We start from the raw sequence: 19,854 nt of genomic DNA on the forward strand, positions 1-19,854 counted from the left end.
TAAATAATTTGATTTAATAATTTGAAGTGCATATTGTACTGAAAGTTCAGCATTATGTGCTCATGGTATATTGCAGATATATATTTGATATTTATTTATTTATTTATTTATATATTTATAAGGAGCGTTGTATTTTTATTCAGTAAGTTTGTCATTCTTTACAATCCGTGTGTGTATATGTGTATGTGTACATGTATGCGTGTATGCATATGTATGCGTAATGTGAGTGCACATATATCAGGCCAGTGGAGACTAAAATGAAAGATATAACTGTTTCAGTGACGGATGGTGAACACACTACTCCAGAGATGGATTTTGTCATCTTCCTCTTAGCTGACCCTCAGCAGCCACCTGTCTTCCGAATCCTGCACTCAGTGCTAGAGGTGCACCCGGGGAGCAGAGCTGCTGTTAGTAAGGCTTAAACCTCCCACCTCTATCAAATTGCACTGTGTTCTGGGATTTCATCATGCAATAGCTGTTTTACAGTGGCTTAATATTCCACTGCACCAATGTGTCTCAAAATATGCCTCCACAACCAGTTGACTTCAGTGTTTTGACCATTTTATTAATTCCCTAGTCAGACTGAAGTTGCTCATAATGATCCATATCATAAATCATTTTGAGTGGGTTCCCCTGCTGTGTATCCAGTAAAAGTACCATGTTTAATGTGGTGCACCCTATGGTTTGGGTAAATTCTAAACCTTGCTAGAGGTTTCTGAGGCTAATGCATATGTATGTGAGTATCACCCTGGGAAGAAGGGTTTTTGGAGTGTGCACATTCTCCAATTGGGCATTTCAGTTGTTGAGATAAACTGAGAACATATGATAGTAAGTGATACAGATAAATAATCGTAATAATCTAAGTCTGTCGTTTTCTCTCAAACCATTGTGTTCTATCATATATCTATTGTGGAGGTGAGCAACAGCTGGCAGTCACTGATGGGGATACAGCTCTGGATGAGCTGGAGTTCAAGCTGGTAGAAGCTCCTTTACGTGGTCTCCTTTGGAAACTAGATGGTGGCACGGAGAGAGAAATGCTGATTGGTAAGCAACTGGGGGACATCCGGCACAATGTCAGTGTGATTCAGAAGGAGACAGTGAAAGATGTTCTTGCTTAATTGTTCACAGGTGACACGTTCACCTTCAGTGACATCACAGAGAACACACTACAGTATGAGCGTGTAGGAGGAGCAACCACGGGAGACTTAATGCTGTTCTCTGTGACTGATGGTGCCTCCGTGGCCACAGCTACGGTGCAAGTGCTAGCGTCAGGGCTGAGGGGCGATGGGCCCCAGCTGGACCCGCATGCCCACCTGTCCATAGAGGTGCCTGAAAAGAGCAGCATCACCCTCAGACGCACACATCTGGCATACGTGGTGAGTGCTCAGGAATCAATAAACGACCTGGTTGTCGGAGCTTTATAATGTTTCTTCACCCTGACGAGTGCTTAGAGTTCACTGAATAAAATAAGATACCCCATGTGCATGGAAAGTGTGGTAAGACCAAGCATTCATAAATCTGCATGGTGCACACTTGCCACGTTGCATCACTTATTAAAGTTGGAGCGGTTTTAATATCGTTTCAACCCACACTCATATATCATATATTATACAGTATATTGAAAGTAATAAGGACACAAGGAGGCATGATATTTTATGAGGGACATTGTTGCTACAGTAGTCAAGTTTGAAGGTAATTCTGATACTTGATTTATGGGACATTGGGTTCCTGCAGGATGATGATTCCCCAGATGACATGATCAGGATACAGCTGGTGTCTGTACCCATGTATGGCACTCTGAACCGGACCACTCCCTCATCACATCTGGAGGAGCTGAGAGAGCTCTCAGTATTCACCATGGATGACATCAACTGCCACATGATACGGTACAGTGCCTCAGCAATGCGGGTGATTGAAAACCAAGCTGGTAAAAGTCATGTTCCGTACATCTCTAACACCACCATTATGGCCACAGTGGGCACAGGAGGCAGTATGTATTGGATGTTAGGAAGCCAGAAAGCAGGAGGTTGTATGATCAAATACCAGATTAAGCATTGCTGTTACACACTCCTGAGCATGTTATACAATGTTATTTGCATTAGTAAAGACCCAGCTGAATAGATGGAGTATACGTCATCAAATTTGCTCTGGGTGTGGGTGTCTTCTGAGCAAATCAATAGCATGATGGTTTCCTTATCTGTTCATTTATAAAAGTTCTGCTTTTTCCTCCTCAGACTGTTTCCATATTTGCTGCTCCATTTTCATCATGCTCATGTTTTATATCAAATTGACTTTGAGTCTCATCTAGATTTTATGGTTGAGGGACATTTGCAGACTGGAAATTTAACGCATTGAATGGAAGTTCTTCAAAGTTTTCTTTCTCAACAATTTAGTGTTCTAGAGAGGGGTTTTAATGAAAATAAAATTGAACACTAATGGTTTTTTCTTCATAATGCACTATTTGTTTGCTTTATTGCTCTTTTGGATTCAACTTATACAGTAATAAAGAGGAGAAAACCACCCCAAGAAAGTAACTTACTGTTATTCTTGCATCAGTCTAGAGTTCAGTTGACACTGTAGTTTCACCAGCATGGGGATGTTATGAGAATATGTTATGTTTTTTTCCCCCTCATCGGTCACTTTTATGACATTCGATTCCATCACTGACTGCAAATACTGCATTGTAAAACACTGTAATATACTACAAGCGTGACACTGCAAAATCAGTTATATGCTCCTGTTACCCTTCTTGTTGGTGACACACAAGGAAACTTCATAAGAATATAACATTGAAGGAGGATTAATTAATTCTCAACTCCTGCTCATGCTCTGCACTCTCAGCATCATGCTAAATGCTTTATTATCATGTAAGGTGAACGCTAATGAGAAGATAAAGTTTTTATTAGAGTTTTATTATGAAAAAAAACAGAACCCACTCACTTTTGTATGTTTAGGTATACTGCTCCCTCTGAGGTCGCTAATCTGCCAGTCAGGGATATGTTCCACTTCACTGTCTACAACCAGAGGAATAATAGCCTTGACAACCAGATCTTCACCATCACTATCACCTCTGCACAGAAACAGCCCCAAGGCGTAATGCTGCACAGTTTGTTCAAGGTAGAGGGTGCTACAATTAAACTGTCCTTCTTGTCCCTTTTTGTCAATGTGATAGCTCAAAAATGCCTGCTGGGTCGTTTGGTCTGCTGTCAGCAAAATTAGAAATGATCTTGGAGAGAGTATGTGACCAGAGTCAGTTCTATATCTGGGGGCTATGGTTGGCTTGTGTTTTATATTGCATAAATTGATGAATTCATTAGTATATGTATTTTTATTATTGTATTACAATTGGCTACAATATAATACTAACTTTGTGTTGCAGGTGCAAGAAGGGGGCAGAGTTAAGCTGTCAGTCAGTAACATCACACTAAGACACTCAAACACGGCCATGGAGGACTGGCTGGTGCGGCTTGCAAGCCCACCCAAATATGGCTTCATTGAGAACACAGGAGAAGGTGAGTCATAGGCATGCTGGCACAGGCAGGCACATAAGCAGCTTATTTCACACTGGGGATTTGTACTTTACATGTCATGTTTCAACTTCTCTTAAAGGTCAGAAGCATTGACAGAAGCTTGCCTATGGTGTTCACAGATCTCTCATTTCTATTTCTTTCAGAAGAAAAAATAGACAAATAAAGTTATGAGAACAGAAGGGCTGTATGACTTTATCATTACAATGGAGCTCTGTGTGACAGCTAAATATCTCTATTAATCTCACAGGGAAAACAGCTGGGAGAAACACATATTTCAACAGCTATAGCTAGAAAGCCCGTACTCATGATAAATGTGCCACCCTGTCCACAGCATTGAGCATTTGAGTTCTTCAATCACTCCATGATTACTCTTTCCATGGTGTTTGTAGCTGGGGTATCAGGCAGGGCACGAGTCATCAGCCCCGGTGTCCCCTTCCCTATGGATGACCTGGCATCTGATCGCATTTTCTACGTTCCGAACATCAACCTCTCCGCTGCCCACTGCCAGGATGAGCTGAGCTTCAACATCAGTGATGGGTCTACACAGACGGATGTTTTCCTCATTAATATTGACATCCAGGTGAAGCTGGCACACCTGGGAATCTCATCTCTTTGGTTAATTATGAAGGGATCTTTGCTTTCAGGAAATCATTGGAAAATAATCTGCCAAAAGCTGTTAATTTCACTAGTTTATTATGACGTATAAAGAGCAGTATAAATAAACATACACATTGCTGCTGTCAGTTTGCATATCTTTCTGTGACTGTCCAAGTTTGCCTTACCACACTGATCTCCATTATTGCTTTGCTGCATACTTAATTTCCTGTTATAACCCTCTTGTAAAGAGGTACAAAGTCAATTCATTCACCTGTTTTACAGAAGACGACAGACAGGGCTCCAGTGATTCCAGTGAATAACACCCGCTCGGAGAGTTTCATCACCAAATACTTTCTGAACATGATGGATCCAGGCAATTCAAAGAGTGAGATCCTCCTTGCGCCCACTGAGAGGCCAACCTATGGTATGTGCTCACAATGTGTCACTGCCTTATATCAACACTTTAGCACAAAACAGTGTATCCATCTATTGATTTAATAAAGCCCCGAGTCTAGCTGTCAGAAGTTGCTGATGGATGTTTGTGTGTGGAATCATGGCATACTATTCATCTAGTGCAGTACATTGTAGGCTTAAAGGACAATGCTGAAATAATAAGCGTGTTCAACAAACTCAGATTGATTTGTGTTGGTGGCACAGGGTGTGGGCAGCACTCACTTGTAATGCAGAATGTGGTCTGTTGCAGTGACAATTAGTTTTGATTTAGAGGGTCCCACACTCACCCCAGGGATCTTTGCCCTGTCCCATTTAGTGGTGCTGAACAGGGGACTGGTGCTGCATGAGAGCTCTGTGAGGAAGATCAGCACCCTCCAGCTGTCTGTCACCAATCAGGATGGAGCACCAAGGGACCTGGTGTACCGCATTACCAAGCAGACCCAGCTGGGACACTTGGAGCATACTACCTCACCAGGTACAGTACAGTTGCATGCACACACACACACACACACACACACACACACACACGCATGTTAACCTTCACTGCTCTTCAATGGGCTATCCATCCAAAAAGTTAAGTTTTTGCCAAGAATAATGTACAATATAATAAGCTTTATTTTGAAAAGCTAGCCTGTTTTGAAGTTATTTTATATTCAGTAAAATAAAATACGTTCTTGGGCCCTTGTAGTATGAACCGTTTCAGTTGAAAACATGAATGTAATTGTTTGCACTTCTAACACAATCTCATGTTTTAGACATATCAGTTCAAATGAAATGTGTAAAAAAATACCTTCAAAATGCCATCTTGGATGTGGGACACCGTAGTGAAATTACACATGTCCTTTAGTGCATTTTCATATTACATCAGTTATTCTGGAAAAAGTCTAAGTTGACGGTGATGTTGCAGTAGTAATTCTTGATATTTACTCAGCTACTTTCCACATGTCAAACACCCCCCAAAACTGTTAGCTCACCTCACTCCATCTCTTTCTTGTGCAGAGCTGGAAAATCCAGGTTCGGAAAGCAAAAGTTCTCCTCAGTATTTTGTTCCAGTCACCCATAATTTGCTTATTAGTACAGTTCTTCAGCCAGGAGATACAACTAATTAGTGAGATCAGCTGTGTTAGCTCATGGGTGGAAGAAACACATGGCAGGATTTTTACGTTCTGACCCCTGGACTTTCCTCCCCTGCTGCTGTGATGCTGTGTTCCTGGAGCTCTGCATTTTTTTAATTGCTTGTGCTCCATGCACTCTGCAGCACCACTCAATATTTAATCTCAGGAGCACCATTTAAAAAATATACTGTGAAAAATAGAACCAGACATATATTTTACAGATTTCTTTCATCTTCCCCCACTGATCTTCATTTCCAGGTAAAAGCATATGGAGGAAATGCAGCTTCATGTCCTTGATTTACTCAGTGTGGAGTGTGTTCTGGAGAATGGACCATGTTGTCTAACTGTGTTTCAGGGACACGCATTCGTAGTTTCACACAGGCTGACCTTGCATCCGGCAGCATCCAGTACGTCCATACCAGTGAGGAGGAGAGACCTTCAGACAGCTTCACCTTCACTGTGTCCGATGGGGTCAATGAGGTACAGGAGCAATGCACAGTTCACATCCATACTGATGATGAGAACGAAATGCCCCATTTAAAACTGTACATATCACCCTTAGCAGAGAGAATCAGAGTCTTCTTTAAAAATTCCCTTTGGGTTGTGTGAGATTGTATCTATTTCCCTGGGAATTATTTGCAATGACCTTGTGACCCTCTCCAGAAAATAAAATGCATTGCCACCCTCTTTTCAATTTGTATTTTAATGATAGCTGTAAGGTACCGCTGTGCATTTTACTGTCAAACGAACTGTCTGGCCTTCAACAATAAAATCCACTGCAGTCCTTATGACACATGTACTCATAGTGAAGTGAACAATTGCTATTGTTAGTATTTTAAATTGATATATTTCAATAGACCAGAGGAACTTGTGGGTCCTCTCCCAGACGAAAGAGAAAAAGGCCTCAAGAAATAAAGCTGACATGCTGAATTGGTATCCTGCTTAAGCTATATAGTGGATCCTGCAGGAAGGAGTCAATTTACATCCCCCTTGTGCCACAGAATGAAACAGGAGAGCTAGTCAGGCACTGATAAACTGGCTTAACAACAGGATAACTGGCTGACCTAATGAGTGCATGTATGCAAGCCAGGGACGTTTGTCAATGTATAGTGGAGCAACACCATTCACAGATCTCTGTTCACCGTGTTGCCCAGATCTCTCAGACTTTCCACATTTCCATGCGGCCTGTGGGCGACTCCCTGCCGATACTACAGGTTCTGGGGATGAGTGTGTCGCAAGGGATGAGGAAGACTCTCTCTGAGACTGAGCTCAAGGTCACTGATGCAGACAGTGAGGTAAAGCCCTGGCACATGAAGTACACATTACCCCAGGTGCTGTAGTGCTTTGGGTTACCCCAGGTGCTGTAGTGCTTTGGATTACCCCCGGTGATTTTGATTTAGTTGTAGTTTGTAGTTTGATTTAGATTTAGTTTAGTTTAGCTATAAGCATTTCAAAATGATCCATTTGCATTTGTGCCACAGCTAACCACCACTTCCCCATACGCCAACTGAACTCTGGTTTTGGCACAGATAATACAGTTTAATTTAAATATGGAGTCTTTTCCTTTGTTGGTTGATCTGACAAGGCTGTGACTGTCTCTTGCTTTTTTGCGCCCATGATGACAACCCCAGGAGGGGTCCATCATCTTCAGCATTACCCAGACCCCTCGACACGGCTCCATTCAGAAGGTCACCAATGGTTACAGTCGTGTTGACGCTTTCACCATGGAGGACATCTACCACAGCCGCATAAGTTATCAACATGACGGCAGCAACTCCCTCACAGACCAGTTTTCTTTCACTGTGACTGACGGCACTAATCTGCTTTTCATGTTGGAGGAGGGAGAGGAGGAGGTGAGCAGGACCACTGGACAGGATCAATGAGCAGGACAAAGAATCATTATAAAGCTAATAGTATTTATAGGATAAATATGGTTCAACTATTCAACACACTAACAGTCCTCGTATGAGTACGTAGGAATAGCCTAATCTGAACCACATTGCTGAAGTAGGTATGTATTTTGTATTTTGGGGAAAATATTCTCTTCTTCTCTGCTCATTCTCTTCTTGTGAGCAGAATGATTGGGAGCCTGAGTGAGCTTTGCAGTCACACACTGAAGCCTTCACGAGCACTGAGGACGAAAGTCTGTGAATATCCTGTAATATTAGTTGTCTGTCAATCTCTCTTTATGTGCTAATTGGGGACAAGCTGTCACACTGTGGGCTCTGTACCTCTGTCTCTTTGTGGTCAAAGCTTATTTGCTGACAGTGATTGCTCTGGGGAGTCGATGGGCGGCACTGAGTCTGTTCCGTGATGTCCGGAAACGTCCATTATTGCAGCTTGTCATTGAAGCTGTCTGATATCACTCAGTGACCCTGTAACCGCATGAACTGCAGCCGTTTTGAAAAACAGAAGGGTCTAAGTGCCATTTGGCTGAAAGAACTGCGTTCAGATATACAGTGTTTGCTCTGTAATGTATAGCCCTTGTTTGTTCTTTGTACTGTAGATTGTGACTGCTGCTCCTCAGAAATTTAAGATTGACATTCTTCCAGTTGATGATGGCATCCCTCGTATTGTCATTAATTTGGGCCTGCAGTGGCTTGAGTATATCGACAATAAGGTAACTAGATTAATGGTATCCAATATGTTATAATGCATTTAGTGCTGTTCCCCCTTCTCTCTCTTCAGGGGATACGTTTAACAGTACATGCAGTAGCAGTGCAAATATACTGAGTGCCCAGTTTAATCACTGACTGCTAAGATGCGTGCCAGTTAACATTTTAAATGTCTCTGTTGTGCAGTAACTTAGAAAAGCAGCAAGACTGAATTAGCATATATGAATGAAATGAGATTTTAGAAAGTTATGAATGGCTGGAGGGCAACAGAAGTGAACTGATATTAGCATGCTAATCTGTGATTTTCTTCAGGAACATCTGTGTTTGCAGGTTGGCAACTGACCCAAAAATCAGTAACAGTATCAGGGGAATAGCCTTCCTTGTCTTCTTATCGCGGTACATTCACAGCAATTGAATGAATAGTATGACAATATCAGCGGTTCTTTTGTGAAACTATGTGTCCCTCTACTGGACAGTTACTGTATAATAGTAGTCTAAGCATTCACAGGAAATGTTATTCTGTAGCAAGGGATTCATTTGTGCTGTTTTTCTATTTCAGGCCACCAATCTGATCTCAAAGGAGGAGCTTCTCACGATGGACACAGACACAGAAGATGGATTTCTGGTCTATGAGGTTACAGTTGGGCCGAAGCACGGCAATCTGGAAACCAGGCTCAAACCAGGCACTCCCATCTCCACTTTCACTCAAGGTATGTCTGATGTTAAAACAAAACTGTTAAAAGCAGGACTAGGGAACACAAATGCTACCCCGAGACAGCATTGTGGGTTATCAGTGAGAGCCTGTCTACATATTAAAAAATCTTTGAATAATATGCTTGAGAATGAAAGAATAAAGTAAGTGCTGTAAATATTTCAGATTTTGCCTTGAGTGTAAATGACAGCTTGTTAAAAAGCATCATCTGTAATCATACTGTTTTCACTCTTTTCCAAAAATCTGAGATGAGCCACACTAAATGAACTCTGCCAGACCTGACATTTGGAAATGTAGGAGTGACATTGAATGTTCAGTGACATTAAACAGTATGTGTGCATGAGCTTTATACTGTTCCTTTCCGTCTGCTTTCTGGAGCTGACATTAACCAAAGGCTGATTCGCTATGTCCTGGATGAGGAGAATTCCCAAGAAACCATGGACAATTTCAAATTTCTGGTGAAAGATGATAAGCCCAATGTTGTCACTGACGTTTTCCACATCCAGTGGTCATTCATCAGCTTTGAACACACAAGGTTGGTATGTCTTTACCTGCATTATACCCACACACTTTGAATATAAACAGGTTTGGTGACATTTTAACTGAGGGATTTTTATTTGGAATACAGAGGGTTTTGTTTTTACACTGTTAGAATATGCATGTCCTACTGAATACTATACTGCTGACTGTATCGTGTGCAATATACTGTATTTAGGATTTTCATTATATTTAGAATTATTATCGTTCCCAGCATCTGTTTTGAAAATTGAATTAATAAGCCTGTTTGTGCTGTGTGGTTCTGCATAGCGTGTTTCTTAAATTTGAAATGCCATATCTGGTCTGTTTTAATGGGATTCTCTGATATACGAGCATTTCCTGAAAAGGCAATGAAGTTACTTGCATCACTTCTCAGTTACAATGTTAGCGAGGAAGCTGGCACAGTGATCGTGAGAATGAAGAGGACAGGCAGCCTCAAACACCATGCCACAGTGCAGTGCCACACTGAGCAGGACACTGCCACTTCTAGCTCCAGCTCCAGCTCCAGGCCTGGACAGTGGGACTATGTGGAATACACAAGACAGGTAGAGCACATCCTCACAGTGCTGCCTCCTTACAGACCTCACTGGCCTTACAGCCTCCTGCAGGAATGTTATTGAAATTATTATGAGAAACTGTCATCATAACCCTTATTATTAATTATTATTTTTATCTGATTCCATTTTTATTGAGGTCACATGACAAGTATTTCATTACTAAGTTCTATAAGGCCAGGGGAATTGCAATGGCCTGGAGATTCCTCACTGGATATATTAATATCTGAAAATGAAGCCTCTGCATTACAAATAATTACTTTGTGTGTACTATTCATAATATTCCTGTGTGATCCTGCTATTCATAAACAAACTACCTTGCTTTGGAAGTGGCACCGCTTTGAGAGATTATTCATAAAAGAGATGTTCATTTAAGGTTTTTCCCTGCTATCTCAGGTACAGTTTGATGAGAATGAGGACAGCAAGATGTGCACCATTGTGATCAATGATGACCAAGTATTTGAGAATACTGAGAGTTTCATCCTGGAGTTGAGCATGCCTGTCCACACCCTCCTGGGCTTGGTGGCTCATGCTGAAGTCAACATCTTTGATCCAGAGGATGAGCCCACACTGCAGTTTGATAATACAATCTATCATGTCAAAGAGAGTGCTGGCATCCTCCTTGTTCCCATAGAAAGGAAAGGTGGGTATGGCTGCAAGGGCTTATAGAGTTAGTATGCAAGTGGGCTTAAATGACCCAAACATGAAAGCGCAAAATGTTTTTTAATGGTTTATTTTTTATTGTCTTGTGTCCATACCCCTCAATTTTCTAAGCATTCTGAAAGGATAGTTATTGCAAGCACAAATTGTAAAACCAGAAGGCTGCCACATGTTAATCTTGTTTAGACATGGTCTTGTGCTTGCATTCACAAGTTCTTGTATTGAAATTGTGTCCATGCCAGTGTAAACTGTGACTGGCAGTCACGCAAGACTTCACATGACTGGCCATAGTGTCACCCAGGGAGAGTTGGTTTAAGTCAGCTGGGTAGTCCATGTGTCACTGCACACCAACAATGGCCAATTGATTAGTCTGCGTTTAAGTACACAGTGACTGCTTGACTTTGAAGTAAAAATAAGTGGTGACAGGCTTCAAGAGAAGCCAAATTAAAAGGATAATAGAAATTTGGGTTTAATTAATTCAAAATTTTTTCACTGAGTTCCACCGAAAATTATAGACTAGAATTTATTAGGAGCTAGAGTTGGGAGAATTCTATGAACAATGATAGATAATTATAATATTTTGTGATTTTTTAGGTGTTCATGTCTTGATAAACGTGTGCTTTGTCCCTCTCAGGTGACACCAGCGCCATGGTGTCTGTCCTCTGCTACACTGTCCCCAAGTCTGCCCAGGGCAGCAGTCTTCTCTCCTCAGAGGCCGGCTCTGATTTCTATACCCGTGGGGCAAGTGGCGAGAGTCGGGTGGAGTTCGGACCTGGGTCACGTGTGTCCACCTGTGACGTGAGTCTGATCGATGACAGCGAGTACGAGCCATCTGAGGAGTTTGAGCTGGTCCTGTCAGACCCGTCTGATAATGCCCGCATCGGGGACGTGGCTGTCGCCAGCGTAGTGATTGACGGCCCCAACGATGCCTCAGCAGTATTCCTTGGCAGTGCTTCCTTTACGTACAAGGAGGATGCAGGTGTGCTAAACAGACAAGTGCTAGCCTTGATTATTTTATCCTCCTAACCAGTGACTTGAATGGCATGGCTTTTGGACACTGGAAAAAATCTGTTAAATGTGATTCATAAGTATTTGTTCAATTAGGCACCATTGAGATCCCAGTGCTGAGGCAGGGAAGTGACCTTAGCTCCGTGTCCTCTGTGTGGTGTGCCACCCGGCCCTCTGACCCCCCCTCAGCCACGCCCGGCGTAGACTACATCCCCAGCTCCAAGAAGGTGGAGTTCAAACCTGGCATGACAGCAGAGGTGAGACAGCACATTCATATCACTTTATGACAAACAGTCTTTTAGATCTGCTTTGTGGGGGATCACACACAAATTGTACATCTATCCAGTAAGTGCCCAGATATCCCTTGTGTGTTCTTTCAGGTATCTGTTTATATAGCTACAGAAAGCTACACGCATGTGTTCTCTAAAAACGTGTTTCTGTTGGATTTATAGACCTGCAGTTTGACTATTGTGGATGACATCCACAGTCCGACCATCGAGGGGATGGAATCCTTTGTGGTCTTTCTCAGCTCGGCACAGGGGGCTCTGCTCACTGAACCTTTTGAGGCATCAGTCATCATCACTGATACTTCCCTGGACAGTATGTCACAAAGTCCTCAATTTCATGCTTTCGCTTTTTGAGCAGCAGTATTTAGGCTTGACTATAGTTCATCTGTGCCGTACATTTCACATGGGTGTGGTTGATGTTTCACAGAGGGTCACCTAGGGGTATGGTGTGCATGTTTTTCCAGTTCCCAGCATGCAGTTTGAGAAGAAAATGTACTCGGCGAAAGAGAATGTCGGAGTCCTGCACATTCCCATCATCCGCACAGGAGATCTGACCCTCTCGTCATCTGTCCGGTGCTACACCCAGGCTATGTCTGGTACCATGGTGGAGGACTTTGTGGAGAGAAGAAACACTGATGATTCACGCATCAACTTCAACATGGGAGAAGTGGTAGGTAACCTCTCATCAATTGTTAGCAATGCGATTTAACGTCCTCTATATATATTACGCTTTAATGCAGGGTTGTATGAATTTCATTTATAAAAAGTATACATTCTTGATGTATATGCTTGCTGATGCCTTTGCAGATAAAGAACTGCACTATCCAGATCAATGATGACTCTGTTTTTGAACCTGAGGAGGAGTTCCAGGTACATTTAGGGACCCCCCGTGGGGACCACTGGAGTGGAGCTGTAGTTGGCAAGAATGACGTTACCACTGTCATCATCACCAATGATGAGGATGGTATGTAACAGGGTTGATCTCTTTCCAACATGATATGAGAGAATGGGTCTCATTTATCTTTGAGTACCTGTTTTTGTTACTAGTGATGAACAAACCATAATAATTAAACCACTTTTTCAGGATAATGTATTTACTTGCTCAATATACTGCAAGATTAATGCATGTCTGTTTAGAGGATTTCTTTTACTTTTATAAGAACTCTTCCTTGTCTGCTGGATATGTCTTGGAACAATCTTGTATCATCTTCCTCCTCAAGAAACCTACTCGTGACACCTCTATCATCCAGAAATATTGTCCTACCTCTCTTTTTCCCTTTGTTCCAAAACTAGTGCACATGCTGTTTTCAACTAACTCTCTCATTTTCTCTCACAAAATGACCTGCTAGACCCTCAGTATATCTTCATGACAGATCACTCAACAAGCACAGCTCTCTTTACAGTCAGTAAGGTGCTCCACACACTAGCCAGATCTCTCTGTTTTGCTACCTTTGGTGCTTTGCACCCTCCCCTCTCATTCCTGCACTTCCAGATGTTCTGCCCCCTTGATGGTGGAATGAGCTTTCCATTGAGAGCAAGACAGTAGAAACCCAACTCATCTTCTGACTCAAACTGAAGACCCACCTCTTCAGAGACTGCACTTGGCACCCCTAACCCTTGCTCTGTTTCTTTCTATTTGGATCACCCTTTGGATAATGTATAGTTGTGTAATATAGGTTGTCTGTGTAGTGGTATTTACCTTTGTTCATAGTACTAATTGTTGGTTTGTTTGGATCCTGTCCCTGTGCTTAAGCACCTACGATCGAGTTTGAGAAAGCCAAGTACAAGGTGAGGGAGCCTCAGGGTGCAGAGGGGATTGAGGTGCTGAGCATCAAAGTGATTCGTCGGGGAGACCGGAACCGAACCTCCAAAGTTCGCTGCAGCACCAGAGATGGCTCCGCCCAGTCTGGCGTGGACTACAACCCCAAGAACAGAGTGCTAAAGTTCAGCCCAGGTAAGGGATTCACTCTTCTGGTCTAAGTAATCTATTGTACTGTTTCATTTTCTCATATGTAGCCAAGCTTAACAATTGCTTGCATAATTCTTAACTTTTTGTTTGGTAATATATATTTAATACATAATTTACAAGAATACGTGTGTGTATTTATATATAAATGTATACGGATATTAATAAATAGAAAACATTTCGATATAATATTTTAATTAAGGCATATATTCAATCAACTCTAATTTTCCAAACGAAATAATTTGTCGAAAGGTAAGGACAAGTTTCGACTGAATGCAGGCCAGATGTATGATTGAAAAATGGCCTGATAAATCTAAGCACATTTCTCTATATCTGTATTGAAGGTATGGACCATATCCTCTTCAAAGTTGAGATCCTGTCCAATGAAATGCGGGGATGGCATGAATCGTTCTCATTGGTACTTGGCCCTGATGAGCCAGTGGACGCGGTGCTTGGAGAAATCACAATGGCAACAGTGACAATCATGGATCAAGAAGCTGCAGGAATCCGTGTCCTCCCTGCCCCACCTATTGTAAGGCCTAAACTGAATGTATAATTTAAATTAATTATGATTATTATTGCAAATGATCTATGCTGTTGTTGTCACATATATTAGTGAAAACATTTAAAAATCAGGACACTTTAATTAAATTTTCTTTTCTCTATGATGAAGATAATTTCTCTGTGATGGAAATAATTCTCTGTGATGGTATAATTATTTTAAATGAAGTGATAATAATGCTTTAATAAGGCATTTAAACCAATTCATGTTTATTATAAGAAGTGCATATCAATGAAACATTTAATGTGCTACTTACAGGTGGTATCTTTGTCTGATTATGACTATGTTGAAGAGGCTTCAAACGAGGGCAGTAAGAAGTCCCCTTCTCCTGGTTACCCACTGGTCTGTGTGACCCCCTGTGACCCCCACTACCCTAAATACTCTATGCTGAGGGCACGATGTGAAGGGGCAGGCATTAACCAGTCCTCTGTTCGTTTCGGCTGGGAGGTGGCAGCTCCCACAGATACCAGTGGTGCCAGATCCCCATTTGAGATGCTGACAGACATCACCCCTTTCACCAGGGTCAACCATAAGGTAGGCAAAGACCCCTACTGGGTAAATTCTGTTATAACCTGTGAATCCGTGCCTGTCTTACAGTAATAATTACAGTGAAATTCCAGTGAAATATTTTACTGCAATGATTCTGGACTTATCCAAATGTCTGCGATCTTTACATCTTTGTGTGTGTGTGTTTGCGTGTCTGCACGCACGTGTGTGTGTGTTCGTAAATGTTGCAGGTGTTGGACAGCATCTACTTCAGTAGACGATTCTGTGTGCGCTGTGTGGCTCAAGCCCCAGACAAAGCTGGCCACCTGGGCCCTCCCTTGAGAAGTAACACTGTTACCATTGGCTCAGAGGCCTCCATCTGCCACACCCCCATCGCCACAGGAACTACCCGTGGCTTCCAGGCACAGTCCTTCACTGCCACCCTCAAGTACCTGGATGTGAAGCACAAAGAGCACCCAAACAGGTGATCAAGGGGAGGGTGGGGAGATAACATGATCTGCCTCAGTCATGTCATTTATATAGTATAAACCTCAAATATACAAATCTTAGACTTAGACTGACTGGTCAACCAAAGAGGGGATGATTCCAGAAGTAGTATAAGAAATTAAAGTTCTATGTTGTCCAATACACAAATTATATTTGTTTTTGTCACTGGTTTAATAGAAGTGAGCATACAATATAAACATTTTACATAAATATAACTGGAAATAAATGTCCCCCTCTAGAGATATGTGTTGGGCCCATTTTAAATCAGCTAGTTGGAAGCAAAGTTCCAGAGAGTGTCTGAAAAAAAAACATGTTTCCCTCTTGTGCACGAGTTTTAATGTGTTGCTTGACATTTCAATGAATACATTTATTAATTAACTACACAGTTCAATTAGAGCTGGGTAGTTAGGAGCCACCTGCTCATTGGCAGACCACTGTTGTCCTTTCAGAGTCTGCTGAATGGAAATTAAGCTTAATGGATCCTGCATTTCCTTTGCAGGATCCATATCTCAGTGCAGATCCCTCACCAGGATGGCATGCTTCCTCTGGTGTCCACAATGCCCTTGCAGAACCTGCACTTCCTTCTTTCAGAGTCTGTCTACCAGCAGCAGCATATCTGCTCTAACCTGGTCACCCTCAAAGACCTGCAGGGCATCTCTGGTGAGTGCAGAGGTCAATGACCAGTTGTCCCATTTCAGCAGTTTATACTGCTGCATTTATGTAAGATTTAGTAATTTATTCCTGTAATGTTGTGCAGTCAATGGATGCCAAATGTTAATTGTTTTCTTGACCATGTTTGTGCCACCTGATTACAAGCAAGGTGACCGTGAGCCAGTCCAGATGAATGAACTTTGCCCTGACCATGTTCCTCTACTACTGTCTCAGAGTCAGGCTTCCTGGACAATGTGCCCTTTGACGGTCTCTCCTTGGGCCCGGGGTATGACCGGCCATACCAGTTTACCCCAGGTGTGAGGGAACCCAGAACCATCCAGCTCTATAAACATCTCAACCTGAAGAGCTGCCTCTGGACCTTTGATGCCTACTATGATATGACCAAACTCATTGACGTTTGCGGGGGGTCTGTCACAGCTGACTTCCAGGTGCACCTCTCATACTTTCCCATCAGCTGGCATGTCTGTGTCAAACCCAGCTACACCTGAGGACAATGGTCTGTGTTAACAGTGTAGAGGTGAAGGAAGTGAGCTTGGAACCGTTGTTGGCCAAATATACAGAAATGAGAAAATATCTAGATGTGTAAATGTATATTTAAAAAATAATAAATGAAGCTTCTGGACAGGGTGGGCACTCTGTAAAATGATCATATGGCTAAGCAGAAAATGTTTGCTGGCTATGTACATTTTCTGTATGTTCTGCAACCCTATAACACAGACTTTTAATTGTGAACTTTTGGAAGTTATGGCACTTAGTCCTGTCAGCCCTATGTGCCTTAATCACTTCTCCAAGCTGTTGCTGGGTGAAATAGAATAATTTTTAGATAAGAAAGCACCTGTAAATTCAAGTACATATGGGATATTGTAATGTTTTATTGACATACTTTAAAGATCCAATTAACCAGATGCTTTGTGTAGATTTACATTTATTTTGGTTGTCATGACTGTCTGCCAGGTAAGCTTTGGTAAACCCAAAGGAAGACAGACCTGGCATTTGTATACAGGCCCTCCTATAATGCAAATCCCGGATGGTATTATGTTCTGTGACAGGTGCGAGACTCTGCGCAGTCCTTCCTCACTGTGCAAGTGCCACTCTACGTGTCTTATATATATGTGACTGCACCCCGTGGTTGGGCATCACTGGAGCACCACACTGAGATGGAATTTTCCTTCTTCTATGACACCGTGCTGTGGAGGACAGGTGGGACTTGGCAAACTCAGGGAATACACATTATTTTAATGCATAGAACTCTGGCCCTTGTTTATTGTTTCCCTATATTAACCCTTTGAAGAGTAGGCTTTTTGGAATGTTTTTTTTTTCAAAATTGTTCTAGAACTCCATTGGTTCCAGTTACCAGTTGTGTTTGTCACATCAGCAATAGAATGTTCAGTTAAGAACATTCTAATCACCTATTTGTGATCTTACACCTTGAAGGGTTAACCTCAGTTTGGATAATGCCCATCCCAATATACAAATTGCTCTGTTTTCCAGCTGATTGAAAGCCAGGATGTTCTGTAAGCCAATGCTCTTGTTTACTTCCTTCTGGCAGGCATACAGACTGACAGTGTGCTGTCTGCTAGGTTACAGATCAGCAGAATCTACATCAGAGAGGATGGGAGGCTGGTGGTTGAATTTAAAACACATGCCAAATTCAGAGGTAAAATGCTGCAGCTGTGCAGTAAATGTCATATGAGAAATATTCAGCTTTGATGAATGTGATGCGTGATTTCTTTTTTTCAATCTGCAACTCTGACATCTGCTGCTGTGTTACTGGATTGATTGAGATTACTTTTCTGCTCATTCTCTGTTTGTAGATTAACTGAAAGGGCTTTTCAACTTAATGGGCCTTTCAACATGCCTTGTTTACTAGACCTCCTGCCTTTGTTCTTATGCTGTGTTACCTGACAGATTGAGATTGATTGTTTGTGCTCCAGGTCAGTTTGTCCCAGACCATAATACCCTTCCGGGTCACAAGTCCCACCTGGTGGCTCCTGATCACCTGGGAGGCATGGAATTTGACCTGCAACTTCTGTGGAGTGCACCGACCTTTGACACACCTGTCCAGCTGTGGAAGGCTACTAGCTCCTACAGCAGGTGCGCAGTGGTCCTGAAGCACCCAGAGCTGCTGTCTCTGTCACTGCCATGGTGTCCACAGTGGTGTAAATGGTGATGTCATGTGTTTCAGAAAGGACTACTCTGGGGAGTATACGGTGTTCCTGGTGCCCTGCACTGTGCAGCCTGCCCAGCCCTGGATCAATCCAGGAGACAAGCCCCTGTCCTGCACAGCACATACCCCAGAGAAGTATGTCACCTTCCTCCCCTTAAAAATTGCACTTATGAGCCTTTATGTGCAAGGAGAGTTTACACCAATATTACACTTTATGGAGGAAGGGTTCTAGTCTTTTTGGAGATGGATAGTTCTCATTTCCAGGGCTCTACATATTCTACAAATATGTCACTTTTACTGCAAGCTGCATGTGTGAAAAATGTAATTGTTTAGAGCATGCATGTGTGAGTGGTGAATTCTGAACATGCGGAGCATGCGTTCAAATTTTGTATGGAAAACCGGTACTTTATTGAACTGGTCTTGTAAAAACTGGCTGAAAAAATGTATCAAATTGCAAGCTATTTGATACGTATCTATTTGAAGTGGTCCAGAAACCAATGGACCAGTTTATCCAAAAGTGTAATTGGAGTGCTGTTCTATGCCCCACTTTTCCAGGTTCCTGGTTCCCATCGCTTTCCAGCAGACAAACCGCCCAGTTCCTGTTGTGTATTCCTTGAACACTGAGTTTCAGCTCTGCAACAATGAAAAGGCCTTCTTATTGGACCCTGTCTCAGCACACATGTCAATGGCTGAGATGGACTACAAAGGAACCTTCTCTATTGGTAAATTTCCAGTCCCATATTTGGAAACAGTAGGATTCTCTCATCCCTAGCTGATATCTGCCTTGTCTTTGAGCATGTACTGTATTTAATTCATTGTCAATATGAGAAAAGAGACATGCCATTTTTTGGAAAGGAGGCCGTCTGGATGCCTCAACCGATCATAGTGTGCTGTATATCAACCTGCATGTCTCAATTATGTACATGTACCTCACCCCTACCCAGAAGGGATATCTATTCATAATAGGCCTTGGCATTTCACATGTAGCATATATTTTCATCTATTATTTAGTGATTCAATCAGAATTTAATTCTCATTTAAGATAGTTGACATTCATTTACGCAAAAAAACCTGTTTATGTCTATTTGGCAGACTGCTGTTAGCATTTTCTTATTTTAGTCAAAGCTTAAAATATCCGTTCCTCTTTTCTGCAGGGCAAACGCTGTATGGCAGAGTACTGTGGAACCCGGAGCAGAACCTAAACAGAGCCTACAAGCTCCACCTGGAGAAGGTGTACCTGTGCACTGGCAGGAATGGCTATGTGCCCTTCTTTGACCCCACGGGTACCCTGTACAACGAGGGCCCACAGTACGGCTGCATTCAGCCCAACAAGAACCTCAGGCACAGGTTCCTGCTGCTGGTATGGCTCACATGCTGTTACCTGTCTGAAACAGATGGAAACAGATAACTGGTTTGGTCACTTTTC

The 19,854-nt window shown here is 42.3% G+C and overlaps 1 protein-coding gene across 5 annotated transcripts in view; it reads left to right on the plus strand.

The window, feature by feature from the left end:
* Nucleotides 1-19,854, plus strand: part of LOC118212173 (extracellular matrix protein FRAS1-like) — an 81,389-nt gene that overhangs the window by 58,833 nt on the left and 2,702 nt on the right. For 2 of the 5 annotated variants that reach the window (XM_035389816.1, XM_035389819.1), the window contains 34 exons: nt 280-411; nt 916-1,044; nt 1,129-1,376; nt 1,735-1,886; nt 2,955-3,117; nt 3,380-3,512; nt 3,920-4,110; nt 4,410-4,551; nt 4,897-5,055; nt 6,051-6,175; nt 6,850-6,990; nt 7,327-7,548; nt 8,202-8,315; nt 8,870-9,020; nt 9,401-9,557; nt 9,936-10,104; nt 10,510-10,756; nt 11,408-11,752; nt 11,878-12,038; nt 12,234-12,381; nt 12,533-12,738; nt 12,876-13,032; nt 13,822-14,022; nt 14,379-14,566; nt 14,855-15,130; nt 15,334-15,566; nt 16,089-16,249; nt 16,475-16,689; nt 17,311-17,461; nt 17,811-17,918; nt 18,196-18,355; nt 18,447-18,563; nt 18,984-19,150; nt 19,583-19,788. In XM_035389816.1, the coding sequence (XP_035245707.1) occupies nt 280-411; nt 916-1,044; nt 1,129-1,376; nt 1,735-1,886; nt 2,955-3,117; nt 3,380-3,512; nt 3,920-4,110; nt 4,410-4,551; nt 4,897-5,055; nt 6,051-6,175; nt 6,850-6,990; nt 7,327-7,548; nt 8,202-8,315; nt 8,870-9,020; nt 9,401-9,557; nt 9,936-10,104; nt 10,510-10,756; nt 11,408-11,752; nt 11,878-12,038; nt 12,234-12,381; nt 12,533-12,738; nt 12,876-13,032; nt 13,822-14,022; nt 14,379-14,566; nt 14,855-15,130; nt 15,334-15,566; nt 16,089-16,249; nt 16,475-16,689; nt 17,311-17,461; nt 17,811-17,918; nt 18,196-18,355; nt 18,447-18,563; nt 18,984-19,150; nt 19,583-19,788 (5,975 nt within the window). Of the gene's footprint in view, nt 1-279; nt 412-915; nt 1,045-1,128; nt 1,377-1,734; nt 1,887-2,954; nt 3,118-3,379; nt 3,513-3,919; nt 4,111-4,409; nt 4,552-4,896; nt 5,056-6,050; nt 6,176-6,849; nt 6,991-7,326; nt 7,549-8,201; nt 8,316-8,869; nt 9,021-9,400; nt 9,558-9,935; nt 10,105-10,509; nt 10,757-11,407; nt 11,753-11,877; nt 12,039-12,233; nt 12,382-12,532; nt 12,739-12,875; nt 13,033-13,821; nt 14,023-14,378; nt 14,567-14,854; nt 15,131-15,333; nt 15,567-16,088; nt 16,250-16,474; nt 16,690-17,310; nt 17,462-17,810; nt 17,919-18,195; nt 18,356-18,446; nt 18,564-18,983; nt 19,151-19,582; nt 19,789-19,854 lie in introns of those variants that run through there. The other 3 variants (XR_004762181.1, XM_035389818.1, XM_035389817.1) reach the window with 3 other exon arrangements.

Source organism: Anguilla anguilla, chromosome 14 (assembly GCF_013347855.1).
Source record: "Anguilla anguilla isolate fAngAng1 chromosome 14, fAngAng1.pri, whole genome shotgun sequence".
Classification (NCBI taxonomy): domain Eukaryota; kingdom Metazoa; phylum Chordata; class Actinopteri; order Anguilliformes; family Anguillidae; genus Anguilla; species Anguilla anguilla.